Source organism: Salmo salar, chromosome ssa12 (assembly GCF_905237065.1).
Source record: "Salmo salar chromosome ssa12, Ssal_v3.1, whole genome shotgun sequence".
NCBI classification, from domain to species: Eukaryota; Metazoa; Chordata; class Actinopteri; order Salmoniformes; family Salmonidae; genus Salmo; species Salmo salar.
Window position 1 is genome coordinate 54,621,857 of NC_059453.1, and position 14,192 is coordinate 54,636,048.

At 42.1% G+C, this 14,192-nt stretch overlaps 1 protein-coding gene across 5 annotated transcripts in view; it reads right to left on the reverse strand.

Moving 5' to 3' along the window:
• Positions 1-214: 214 nt before the first annotated feature.
• The window catches only part of optc (opticin), a 32,437-nt gene continuing 18,459 nt past the window's right edge, over positions 215-14,192 (reverse strand). For all 5 annotated transcript variants that reach the window (XM_045691508.1, XM_014131830.2, XM_045691509.1 and 2 more), the window contains 3 exons: positions 6,281-6,483; positions 5,908-6,003; positions 215-964 (listed from right to left, as the gene is read on the reverse strand). In XM_045691508.1, the coding sequence (XP_045547464.1) occupies positions 797-964; positions 5,908-6,003; positions 6,281-6,483 (467 nt within the window). In that variant the 3' untranslated portion in view covers positions 215-796. The remainder of the gene's footprint in view (positions 965-5,907; positions 6,004-6,280; positions 6,484-14,192) is intronic.

Consider the following 14,192-nt stretch of genomic DNA (forward strand, 5'->3'; position numbering starts at 1 on the left):
CCCTCCCCTCAGATCTCCACAAATGCATAGGGGACAGGGGCTATATGGTTCAATTTGCGATTGATAGATGTTTCTCTCTGACTTCACTGCTGTTCTACTGAACACATCCCAGTGATGAGATAATAAATGGAATTGAAATGAAGCAAAATACAATATCATGTTAAACTGGCTACTCTACCTTTAAATTAGATTATTACACGGGAAGTGACAATGATGGAGCAGTGTTTATACTTTAATTGATGAATTTACATTGTTGATTAACAAACAAACTAAGTGAATCACAGTTGTTTTTATTATGGTCAACCTATAATTAAAAATGACGATCTCATTGTGAGGCGACACACATGTTTCAGTAGGCAAAAGTAGCAGTCAGACAGGCAGACATACAGACAGTCGATACAGTGGCAGCTGTTTTCCTCTGCCCAGGTTGGATTTCAGCATGATTGATATTTGTCAGGTACAAGCAAACGGCCCCTCATTTATCTGGCCATCTGCCAATCAATCATTCAGTCAGGACAGCCTCTTACTGGTGTGACATCACAGGTGTCTCAGGATTGAGTTAGCAGCTAATGTTAAAGAGATAGCGAACCAGAATAGAATTAACAACTCCCACTTTCCATCCTTCCTTTCCCCACCCCTCACGCTCATCTCTGTCTTTGATTTGCTTTATAAAATGAATATTTTCTCTTTCCCTTTCCTCCCTCACCCTCCCTACCACCGTCTTTGTAGACCTATCCCTGCCTCCCTCTCTGCAGAGCCCCTCCATGGCCCCCTCCATGTCCCCTCAATGCCCCCCTCAGTGGCTCCCGATAGGCAGGCGAGGCAGGCAGATGTAGGAGGAGGCGTACAGGTTGATGTTGACAGGGTTTCCATCCAGTCTGATGTCCTCCAGGGAGCGTCGTATGTAGTTACGGTCGTGGCTGTTACAGAATGTGTCCACATGAAGATTCTGGATGTTGTTGTTCTGGTGGGGAGAGGAGAGGAGGTTATGTGTTACTTTGATGAGGAAATTAAACTGGATGAAGCAGAGACATGATGGCAGACGTCATTAGATTAATTCATTAAATCTGGAGAGTCAATTTCTCATTACGTCACTGCTCCAATTTGACTCTGTGCCCGTTGTGAATCCATGACTACAGAGGAGAGGAGAGAGAAACCAGGTCGTCACTATCTGACCAAGTTGCAATGTCGGAAGCTCCTCCTAGTTCTACAATTTCTCTTTTTAAATTCTGATTTTAAACCTAACTCTAACTCTAACCCAAACCTTAACCACATTGTTAACCTTATGCCTGCCTAAATTAAGACCAAACAGCAAATTTTTGTTTTCAGAAATGATTATGACTTTGCAGCTTGGCCATTTAGTGGGAATCGAAAAGGGAGGTTATACTGGGTCTGAAACAGTATGGGGGACAGCCTGAGGATTGCTGTAGAGCTGTGTGGAGTGAAAGTTAGTCTCCTCTATTTTCAGCCCTCAGAGAATACTAGGTTTGAGACCGTGTCTGCAGAAATGTGTACGCTAGTCTGGTTGTGCTGGGTGTGGGGAGTCCCACAGGAAAAAATATTGAAGTATACAGTAGTGGTACTACCATATTTATATATTATTGTATTCACTCTAGTGTTTTCGCACAGTGTTTTTGTACAAAAACACTAAAGTGAATACTGTAGTATTTCATTTAGTGCTTTTACGGATATGACTAGTATACTGTAGTGTTTACTGTGGTATTTTTTGCAGACATTACTGTAGTATTTACAGTAGTATTTTTGCAGACATTATTGCAGTATACTGTAGGACAGTGTACTGTAGTATTTACTATAGTGTTTATCTATATTTCTTTGCTGTTTTTGGGGCTTTGTCCTTGAGTGAAACCTACTGGACAAATACGAAAATACTAAATTGTCCATAACCTGTAAGGAGGTAGGATTGGGAACTGAACGGCTGCTCCATCCTGTAATCTGTAGGTAGGTAGGACTAGAGTCTGATTGGATAGCTCAAAGCTTCTGCTCTTTTCTGTCCATTTCATGTCATGGGATGAGAGGAGGAGGCAAGGCAGGCAGGCAGGGGCAAGGAGGGCGTGGTTGACTGAAGGCTTGGTATTAAGGGTGGATTGAGGTGCGGGGGGTGCAGGAGTGCACATTTTGCAGGTGTTTTTTTAACAGTATGGCCTTTTCTTAGTTATTCTCTATGGATTGACCCTGTGACCTCAGTGTCAGGATTGTGTTGTTCTTTTTGTTTCCATTAACCTGTTAGGGCTAGGGGGCAGTATTTTCACGGCTGGATAAAAAAGTGTACCCGATTTAATCTGGTTACTAATCCTACCCAGTAACTAGAATATGCATATACTTATTATATATGGATAGAAAACACTCTAAAGTTTCTAAAACTGTTTGAATGGTGTCTGTGAGTATAACAGAACTCATTTGGCAGGCAAAACCCTGAGACAGATTCTGACAGGAAGTGGATACCTGATGTGTTGTATTACCTTTAAACCTATGCCATTGAAAAACACAGGGGCTGAGGAATATTTTGGCACTTCCTATTGCTTCCACTAGATGTCACCAGCCTTTACAAAGTGTTTTGAGTCTTTTACAGTGAGATCTGACCGAACAAGAGCCTTGGAACGATGATTGCCCATTAGACACCTGGCGCGCTAGGTCATGCTGGGTACCCTCGTTCCAATACGTTTTAAAAGAGTTTGCATTCGTCCGCCTTGAATTTTATTCATGTTCTGGTTAAAAAAGGCCCGAATGATTTATGCTATACAACGTTTGACATGTTTGAACGAACGTAAATATATTTTTTCCCCTCGTTCATGAAGTGAAGTCCGGCGGGCTTAGATCATGTGCTAACAAGACGGAGATTTTTGGACATAAATGATGAGCTTTTTTGAACAAAACTACATTCGTTATGGACCTGTGATACCTGGAAGTGACATCTGATGAAGAGAATCAAAGGTAATGGATTATTTACATAGTATTTTCGATTTTAGATCTCCCCAACATGGCGGCTAGTCTGTATCGCAACGCGTATTTTTCTGGGCGCAGTGCTCAGATTATTACAGTAAGGTTATTTTTAAATCTGGCAAGTTGATTGCGTTCAAGAGATGTAAATCTATAATTCTTTAAATGACAATATAATATTTTACCAATGTTTTCTAATTTTAATTATTTAATTTGTGGTGCTGACTTGAATGCCGGTTATTGGAGGGAAACGATTTCCTAAACATCAACGCCACAGTAAAACGCTGTTTTTGGATATAAATATGAACTTGATAGAACTAAAAATGCATGCATTGTCTAACATAATGTCCTAGGAGTGTCATCTGTTGGAGATTGTAAAAGGTTAGTGCATAATTTTAGCTGATTTTAGGGTTTTGGTGACGCCTGTCTTTGAATTGGCACAACATTACACACAACTCTTGTAAATGTACTGTCCTAACATACTCTAAATTTATGCTTTCGCCGTAAAACCTTTTTGAAATCGGAAAACGTGGTTAGATTAAGGAGATGTTTATCTTTCAAAGGGTGTAAAATAGTTTGAAAAATTTGAATTTTGACATTTATTTGGATTCAAATTTGCCGCTCTTGAAATGCACCTGCTGTTGATGGAGTGCACCACGGGTGGGACGCTTGCGTCCCACCTAGCCCATAGAGGTTAAGACTCTTTATTTTCTACCAGAAGATGTGTGGGTTGGAGTCTTTACCAAGCTGTTTCTAGAATGTATTTATTTATGATTTGGTGTGGGGGGGGGGATCTGGTCTTGATGTATTTTCTCCTTAATTATCTTTGGACAAGGTGAGGTGGGAGTTGTTGTTTTGGTAACCTGATGGTAGTTACAGAGATGGTATCCTCCCAGGCCTGGATAATGACATTCCCCAGCCTCTCCACCAGCTGATACAGCATCTGTTTTTTGTTGTTGTGACTGAAATGTTTTCTATGTTGCTTGGTCTATACTTGTCATGTAAGCTTCTCACTCATGGGTGGCACAAATTGGGAAATGGGCAGGGGAATGGGCAGGGTATATGCTAATGAAATATTAGCATATCTGTAGCCATGAAGTTCTTTGAAAGGCTGGTCATGGGTCACATCAACACCATTATCACAGAAACCCTAGACCCACAACAATTTGCATACCGCCCCAACAGATCCTCAGATGATGGAATCTACATTGCACTCTGCCCTTTCCCACCTGGACAAAAGGAACACCTATGGGAGAATGCTGTTCATTGACTACAGCTCAGCGTTCAACACCACAGTGCCCCCAAAGCTCATCAATAAGCTAAGGACCCAGGGACTACACACCTCCCTCTGCAACTGGATCCTGGACTTCCTGATGGGCCGCCCCCAGGTGGTAAGGGTAGGTAACAACACATCCGCCACGCTGATCCTCAACACAGGGGCCCCTCAGGGGTGCGTGCTCAGTCCCCTCCTTTACTCCCTGTTTACTCATGACTGCACGGCCAGGCACGACTCCAACACCATCATTAAATTTGCCGATGACTCAACAGTGGTAGGCCTGATCACGACAACGACGAGACAGCCTATAGGGAGGAGGTCAGAGACCTGGCCGTGTGGTGCCAGGTCAACAACCTCTCCCTTAACATGATCAAGACAAAGGAGATGATTGTGGACTAGAGGAAAAAGAGGACCAAGCACGCCCCCATTCTCGTCGACGGAGATGCAGTGGAGCAGGTTGAGAGCTTCAAGTTCCTTGGTGTCCACGTCACCAACAAAGTAACATGGTCCAGACACACCAAGACAGTTGTGAAGAGGGCACAACAAAACCTATTCCCCCTCAGGAGACTGAAAAAAGTTGGCATGGGTCCTCAGATACTCAAAAGGTTCTACAGCTGCACCATCGAGAGCATCCTGAGAGGTTGCATCATTGCCTGGGATGGGAACTGCTCAGCTTCCGACCGCAAGGCACTACAGAGGGTAGTGCGAACGGCCCAGTACATCCCTTGGGCCAAGCTTCTTGCCATCCAGGACCTCTATATCAGGCGGTGTCAGAGGAAGGCCTTATAAAAATTGTCAAAGACTCCAGCCACGCTAGTCATAAAGTGTTCTCTCTGCTACCGCACGGCAATAGGTACCTGAGCACCAAGTCTAGGTCCAAGAGGCTTCTAAACAGTTTCTACCCCCAAGCCATAAGACTCCTGAACATCTAATCAAATGGTTACCCAGATTATTTGCATTGCCCCCACCCCTCTTTACACCGCTGCTACTCTCTGTTGTTGTCATCTATGCATAGTCACTTCAATAACTCAACCTACATGTACATACTACCTCAACTATCTGGTGCCCCCACACATTGACTCTGTACCGGTACCCCGGTGCTATTGTTGTCTTACTGCTGCTCTTTAATTACTTGTTACTTTTAGCTCTTATTCTTGTCTGTATTTTTTAAACTGCATTGTTGGTTGGGGGCTCGTAAGTAATTATTTCACTGTAAGGTCTAAACCTGTTGTATTCGGCGCATGTGACTAATACAATTTGATTTGTAGTATAGTATCCTACAAAATACTACAACATTCTATAGTAAGCACTACACAATCGAGGGATACTACAGTGTGGAGTATAGTATTCTACAAAATGCTATAGCAAGTACTACACGTGATCGAGGGATTCTTTTTTTGTTGTTGAGGATTTTAAAGTATACTCGAGTTCACTACAAAATGCTATATAATGATATAGTAAGTACTATAATATTCTATAGTAACCTGTAGTATTTTTTATGTGGGGTGTGTGAGGTGAATGAGCGGTGTGTGTGAGATGCATGAGGAGTGTATGAGAGGTGTATGTGGTGTGTGTGAGCTGTATGAGGGGTGTGAGTGAGGTTTATGAGGAGTATGAGCGGTGTGTGAGGTATGTGAGGTGTATGAGGGGTGTGTGTACATGCATGTTGATACCTGCAGGTGTAGTACTCGGAGGCTCTCAGGTAGTGGGACGGGGATGTAGTCCAGCTTGTTATCAGACAGATACAGGAACTCGAGCAGGCTCATCTCCTGTTTAGGCCAGATGGAGTAAAACAACAATGTAAAACATCAATAAAAGCCACCAGAGGGAGCTCCATCTCTATTCAGTCAAGAGAAACTGTATCCTACAACACTGCTTCAGCTACTTGGTATTTACTGTTCAATGATGTTGTAAAAAGGATTGCCTTCTGGCATTTACTTCAAAGAATTCATACAAATTATAGCTAGAGTGTGTGTGCGTGTGAATGTCTTTATGTATGTGCGTGCAAATGTGTGTGTGTGTGTGTGTGTGTGTGTGTGTGCACACCTTAAACCCATCTGTGTGTAGTCCATTGCTGATCAGTCTGTTGTTGCGCACATCGATGTATCTGAGGGTGGGTGGGAGCTCTGGCAACGCCTGCAGGTTGTTATCAGCCAATAGGATGTCCTGGAGCTGTGGTAGGGGGCGGAATGCATCTTCATCCACCCCAGAGATCTGGTTCCCTGTTAAGTCGATGCTCTTCAGCTTGTCTGGAACGCACAGACCAGGGGGTTGAGGTGAACATATACTGTATCACAGACAGTGTTGGTAGGTTACGTTCTAAATGTAATCTGATATAGTTACTAGTATACAGTTACTAGTTACCTGTTCAAAATTGTAATCAGTAATGTCATTTTTGGATTACCCATACTCGGTAACATAATCTGATTACTTTCTGTTACTTTTGGATTACTTGCATTATGCCCCCCACACACATGCCCACCTCCTTCCTTGACTTTTCCTAAGTCTATTTAACAAATGTATGTTTTAATTTCGACATCACAAACAGAATCTGTGTTATAAGCAGTTTTAAAGAGGACATTGTTTTCCCTGAGTGCCAAAAAATGACTTTTTCAAATCCTACAGAGTCACATGCAGGTAAGAAGTTTTGATTTCTGTATATTTGATTTGTACATATTCTATCAGAAAGATAAGAGGATGAGGTTTCCAAAATACTTGCCAACTCTCAAAAGTGAAGAGATGAGCTCTATTTCAAAATATCACTGTTTCCAAGAATAACCACTGTTCTCACTCCACACATGTCAAAAGACAGCCTACAGCAGGGGTACTCAGCTCTTACCCTACGAGGTCCAGAGCCTAATTAGCTTAATACAAAAATCTCCATAGAAATCTGTCAAATTAACCTTTTCACATGTGTTCCAAATATCTCTAACGGTCGCCGCAGCTTGAGTTGTTTTATTCACATGTTTTATGCACATGTCAGAATTCCAAAATGTGTCTTTGGCAAATGACAGGTGTGGCAAGGAGTGGAATGTTAGCTAAAAAGACTCGTATCCAGACTAACATGATATCTCTTAATAGTCAAATGAATCCGCCACATTAATATCTCATTATGTATACAGGTTAAAATGTTAATTGCATCATGTTTACACTTTTGGATGTGTGCCCACAGTTAAGTTGTGAGCCTCCACACTTAAGTTGAAGTATTAAATGTTTTATCGCCATTGTGGAACAAATTGTTTTCACCTTGGGAACTATTCATCTCCCTGTAACGGCCGTCGTTAAAGGTAGTAGACCAAGGCGCAGCGTGGTTAGTGCTCATCTTGTATTTATTAAACAGAGAACACTATAAACAAAAACGACAGCCCACAGTTCTGTCAGGTTAGACAACTAAACAGAAATGAACCACGCACAAACACAATGAAAAACAAACCTACTTAAATATGGTCTCTAATCAGAGGCAACGAGATTCAGCTGCCTCCAATTAGAGACCAACCCCAAACAAATCCAACATAGAAATAGATACCCTAGCATAAACATAGAAATAGAAGAACATAGAACATAACCCCAAAACACACAGAAAAACACCCCCTGCCACGTCCTGACCAAACTACAATAACAAATAACCCCTTTTACTGGTCAGGACGTGACAGTACCCCCCCCCAAAAAAAGGTGCAGACCCCGAAATGCACCACAAACAAAAAAAAAACACAAAAACAACCCCAAACTTAAAGGGAGGGAAGGGAGGGTGGCCACTGTCAACGACGGTTCTTGTGCGACACCCCCCCCCCTTCCCAATCCTCCCCCCTACGGAGGTGGCTCAGGAGCAGGATGCAGACCCCACTTTATTTTAAGAGTGTGAAATGTCAGAATAATAGTAGAGAGAATGATTTATTTCAGCTTTTATTTCTTTCATCACATTCCCAGTGGGTCAGAAGTTTACATACACTAATTAGTATTTGGTAGCATTGCCTTTAAATTGTTTAACTTGGGTCAAATATTTCAGGTAGCCTTCCACAAGCGTCCCACAACAAATTTGGTGAATTTTGGCCCATTCCTCCTGACAGAACTGGTGTAACTGAGTCAGGTTTGTAGGCCTCCTTGCTCACACACACTTTTTCAGTTCTGCCCATATATTTTCTATGGGATTGAGGTCAGGACTTTGTGATGGACACTCCAATACCTTGACTTTGTTGTCCTTAAGCTATTTTGCCACAACTTTGGAAGTATGCTTGGGGGCATTGTCCATTTGGAAGACCCATTTGCGACCAAGCTGTAACTTCCTGACTGATATCTTGAGATGTTGCGTCAATATATCCACATAATTTTCCGTCCTCATGATGCCATCTATTTTGTGAAGTGCACCAGTCCCTCCTGCAGCAAAGCACTCCCACAACATGATGCTGCCACCCCCGTTTATTATCGTTGGTTGATGCGGAAAGAAAACAAGCATGGCAGCGCGCACAAACTACCCATCATAGGATAATTTTTGATTTCTAGAACGTGTTTTACTCAATTATTTCGATCAATACTTTTCCCCCCCACTGTAAGTCATCTTTACAATAATTTACAGTGTGTACATGTTCCTTATCGGTTAAACTACTATCTTACATGTATTGAATTGCTGGCTATGGAGAGGGTGGAGAACAAAGTGCTGCTGGATGTGTATGATACAGTCCCCCTCCAAAACAAACCATATTTGGTTAGAAGAGACCCTACTGATTATTTCCCACACACTTTAGCTGAGACAGGTAAACATCTCTAACAAGCCAATATGTACAGTGAGGGAAAAAAAGTATTTGATCCCCTGCTGATTTTGTACGTTTGCCCACTGACAAAGAAATGATCAGTCTATAATTTTAATGGTAGGTTTATTTGAACAGTGAGAGACAGTATAACAACAAAAATATCCCGAAAAACGCATGTAAAAAATGTTATACATAGACAGTATGGTATCCCGGGAAGTCTACCCTGGGGGTTGGTGATAGAGGAGAGGTACATGCCGCGACGTTGGCACCTTCTGCTGGGAGTACACGGGCTGGACACCCCAACGCGGATGGCTCCAAGTAGAGGTAATTAGGGGAGAGTGCCAATCAGCTGTGCAGGTCACATAAAGGGAGCACCATGGCACACCGCGAGGAGGGACAGAGAGACAGACACGGAGCAGAACCTGAGAAGAAGGACCGAGCCAAACCCAAGTTATTTTGTTATGTTTATTTTGTTGCCTAGTAAAGTCGTGTTTTCTGACTAGAACCAATTTGGACAGACGTAGAATGACAAATACAGACATAGACAGACGTAGATAGATGTATTGGAAGACAGACACATTCCTCTAAGAGGTTTGTTCACAGCAAATCTCTCCCCCTCCAGCTGGCAGGGCTGACCTAAATACACTCTTGCCTTAGCTGTTTGCTGTTTCACCCTTTCGTGCCTGGTGCCAAAGCATTAAATCAAGGCTGAGATCTTGGGGTTGAATTGACTATACATTTGAAACATAATTGCTTAAGGACACCTATGGCTGATTTTATGGCTCAGGGTCCCATATACCAGTTACTGAGGCCTGCTTTACGGTGACCTCTGGCCTGAGAGAGGGTACCTAGAGGCCAAATTCCAATAGGGAATAAATATTGGAAAATATAATTATTAACACTACAAGCCAATTTGTATCCCATGTACAGTCCATTGGTGGCTATGGAGGGGGTGGAGAATTAAGTGCTGCTGGTTATATACGACACAGTCCCTCTCCAAAACGACACATGTTTGGTCAGTAGAGACCCTACTGAGTATTTTCCACCCCACTTTAGCTGAGACAGGTAGAACATTTCTCTCTCTACAGTCCAATATTCTGAACATCCGTGTGGACCTACACTGATTGTACAAAACATTAAGAAAATCTGCTTCGATGACACAGACTGACTAGGGGATTGCAGGTGAAGGCTATGACCCCTTATTGATGTCACTTGTTAAATCCACTTAAATCAGTATATATGAAGTGGAGGAGACAGGTTAAAGAAAGATGTTTAAGCCTTGAGACATGGGTTGTGTATGGGTGCCATTGGTGTGTGAATGGGCAAGATAAAATATTTAAGTGCATTTGAACGGGGTATGGTAGTAGGCGTCAGACGCACCAGTTTGTGTCAAGAACTGCAACGCTGCTGGGTTTTTCACACTCAACTGTTTCCCGCGTGTATCAAGTAATTGTCCACCACCCAAAGGATATCCAGCCGACTTGACTGAACTGTGGGAAGTATTGAAGTCAACATGGGCCAAACGAACATGACATCATCAAGTCATCCCTTTAAAGCCTGTGGGGAATATAAAACGCCGTACCATGAAATGCAATGGCACAACCAAAGAAAGCTTTTTCTAGACTGAAATATAGGTGCTATGGTCAGAGGTCGAGAACAACCAAAATATAGTATTTTATTTGGCTCGCTCAGTTGTGACTTGACAAGACAAAATTAAAAACATAGCTATAAAGAGAGGACCATTAGGACAAGTTGCTTTACATTTGGCAAATATACTTAAAATGAGTAGGCAACACTTGTCACTAAGCCATCCATTGTAAACAGCTCCCTCCTGTAGTCGTATAGGCAAACATTTCCGTTCTTAGGCCAAATTGCTATTCTGCAGAATGAACGAGTCATGCGTTCCACCTGGCCACCACATTCAGCAGTGTATTTTGCACATCACATAACCTATCACCTGCATATTAAGTGAGTGGAAGCGTTTTCTGTTCACATATTATAACTTGTTTTGGGATGGTGCTTTTATGGAGATGTGGGTGCCATCTATTGATCCATTTATATATATTGGAATTGATTGACGCAACCTGGACACAGGGGGAGACCTATCATAGTAAATGTAAATCCAAGACACGCCAATTAGAAGTTATGTTTTGTATTGGTATGTATTCATTTGAGGATGTTACAAATTCGAATTAACACAACGTATGATATGTAATGAATTCCAATTTGTTGTGGCTAACGTTAGCTAGGTGGCTAATGCTAATGTTAGCTAGGTTCTAACGTTAGCTAAGCTAGGGTTAGCATTAGGGGTTAAGGTGAAGATTAGGGTTAGGAGTTAGGTTAAATGGTTAAGGTTTGGGGAAGGGTTAGTTAACATGCTAAGTTGTTGAAAAGTAGCTAAAAAGTAGTAAATCGTTGCAAGTTGTTAATTAGCTAAAATGGTCCATGATGAGATTCAAACAGGCAACCTTTGAGACGATTGCGTTATACAGTCGTGGGCAAAAGTTTTGAGAATGACACAAATATTAATTTTCACAAAGTCTGCTGCCTCATTTTGTATGATGGCAATTTGCACATACTCCAGAATGTTATGAAGAGTGATCAGATGAATTGGAATTAATTGCAAAGTCCCTCTTTGCCATGCAAATGAATTGAATCCCCCAAAAACATTTCCACAGCATTTCAGCCCTGTCACAAAAGGACCAGCTGACATCATGTCAGTGATTCTCTCGTTAACACAGGTGTGAGTGTTAACGAGGACAAGGCTGGAGATCACTCTGTCATGCTGATTGAGTTCGAATAACAGACTGGAGGTGTGGCAGGCAGGTGTGAGGCGAAAACTTTTGGAGGATGGCCTGGTGTCAAGAAGGGCAGCAAAGAAGCCACTTCTCTCCAGGAAAAACATCAGGGACAGACTGATATTCTGCAAAAGGTACAGGGATTGGACTGCTGAGGACTGGGGTAAAGTCATTTTCTCTGAATCCCCTTTCCGATTGTTTGGGGCATCTGGAAAAAAGCTTGTCCGGAGAAGACAAGGTGAGCGCTACCATCAGTCCTGTGTCATGCCAACAGTAAAGCATCCTGAGACCATTCATGTGTGGGGTTGCTTCTCAGCCAAGGGAGTGGGCTCACTCACAATTTTTCCTAAGAACACAGCCATGAATAAAGAATGGTACCAGCACATCCTCCGAGAGCAACTTCTCCCAACCATCCAGGAACAGTTTGGTGACAAACAATGCCTTTTCCAGCATGATGGAGCACCTTGCCATTAGGAAAAAGTGATAACTAAGTGGCTCGGTGACCAAACATCGATATGTTGGGTCCATGGCCAGGAAACTCCCCAGACCTTAATCCCATTGAGAACTTGTGGTCAATCCTCAAGAGGCAGGTGGACAAGCAAAAACCCACAAATGCTGACAAACTCCAAGCATTGATTACGCAAGAATGGGCTGCCATCAGTCAGGATATGGCCCAGAAGTTAATTGACAGCATGCCAGGGCGGATTTCAGAGGTCTTGAAAAAGAAGGGTCAACAAACACTGCAAATATTGACTCTTTGCATTAACTTCATGTAACTGTCAATAAAAGCCTTTGACACTTATGAAATGTTTTAGTATTCGGGGTATTCATAGTAACATCTGACAAAAATATCTAAAGACACTGAAGCAGCAAACTTTGTGGAAATTCATATTTGTGTCATTCTCAAAACTTTTGGCCACGACTGTATACCCAGCCATCCACCCTGACTAACCACCCTACTTTAGTTTTGCTTTAAGTAACCTTCTGTCTTATGTAACTAAACCAAAGGTAACATCATACTAACTTGAGTGTCATAAATGTACATTTACTATGTTAAGTCTAGTCTATGAGACTAGGCAGATTGATGGCAAAGAAACCTCTCTTCACTTCAACCTGTTTTGCGATGGTCTATGGAAATTGTATGTAACTGTTCATTTTGCTGATGATTGCATCCAAAACATCGGCTCATGGAGGGCTGTGAAATACCCATCGTCAAGTTCCAGTTGAAAAGTGCCCGTTGCCAAAAACCTGAGGGTGAATATAGCACTTGGATGTGCACCGGAATGGCATGCATGTTTGTCTTTCTAAAGTAGGTTTTAAATCCTCGCAAAAAGATTGGTTTTGGGAAACGATATCTCATGAGCCAATCCCACCTTTCTCTAAAACAGGCTCTCTGCGAAATGCAACATGTGCAAAATCTTCCAACAGAGAAAGATCAGCCATCTCTCATTCAATGTCCCATTATCTCAGTCTTCTATAATATTTTAACAATAAATTCACTTTCACAAGTTTCTCTAATTTAACAAATTACTGTACTTAACATGGATTATTATTGAAAAATGTAAAATGATTTAATTATTACTGTCACAATTTCACACATTCAACATACATTTTCCCCATTCACTAGGCTATGCTTGACAAGCTGTTCCCCTATTCCACCACTTGGCACTGTGCGTCATGATAATGGCTGTGAGTCATTTATGCACACGCTCAAGCAAACATTCATATTGATAGATCTCACACGTTGCGTGTAAATGATCCCATTCATGGTATCTCTCAGCTATAGAACAGACACTTCAGAACAAACTTCCTTTTGATTTTCTTTGGGACTATCTGTTCTGCTATGTTTGTATGGACTAATAGCAGTAAGGCCAATAAAAATGTTCATCAAATATTTTTTATACAGTGCATTTGGAAAGTATTCAGAGCCCTTGACTTTTTCCACATTCTGTTACGTTACTGCCTTATTCTAAAATATATTCAATTGTTTTTCCCCCTCATCAATCTACACACAACACCCCATAATGACAAAGAAAAACAGGTATTTTTATGTTTTTAATGTTCGCACATTTATAACAACCCCCCCCCGAAAATATCACATTTACATAAGTATTCAGACCCTTTACTCAGTACTTTTCAGAAGCACCTTTGGTAGCGATTACAGCCTTGAGTCTTCTTGGGTATGACACTACAAGCTTGGCACACCTGTATTTGGGGAGTTTCTCCCATTCTTCTCTGCAGATCCTCTCAAGCGCTGTCAGGTTGGATGGGAAGCGTCGCTGAACAACTATTTTCAGGGCTCTCCAGAGCTGTTCGATCGGCTTCAAGTCCGGGCTCTGGTTGGGCCACTCAAGGACATTCAGCCACTTGTCCCGAAGACACTCCTGTGTTGTCTTGGCTGTGTGCTTAAGG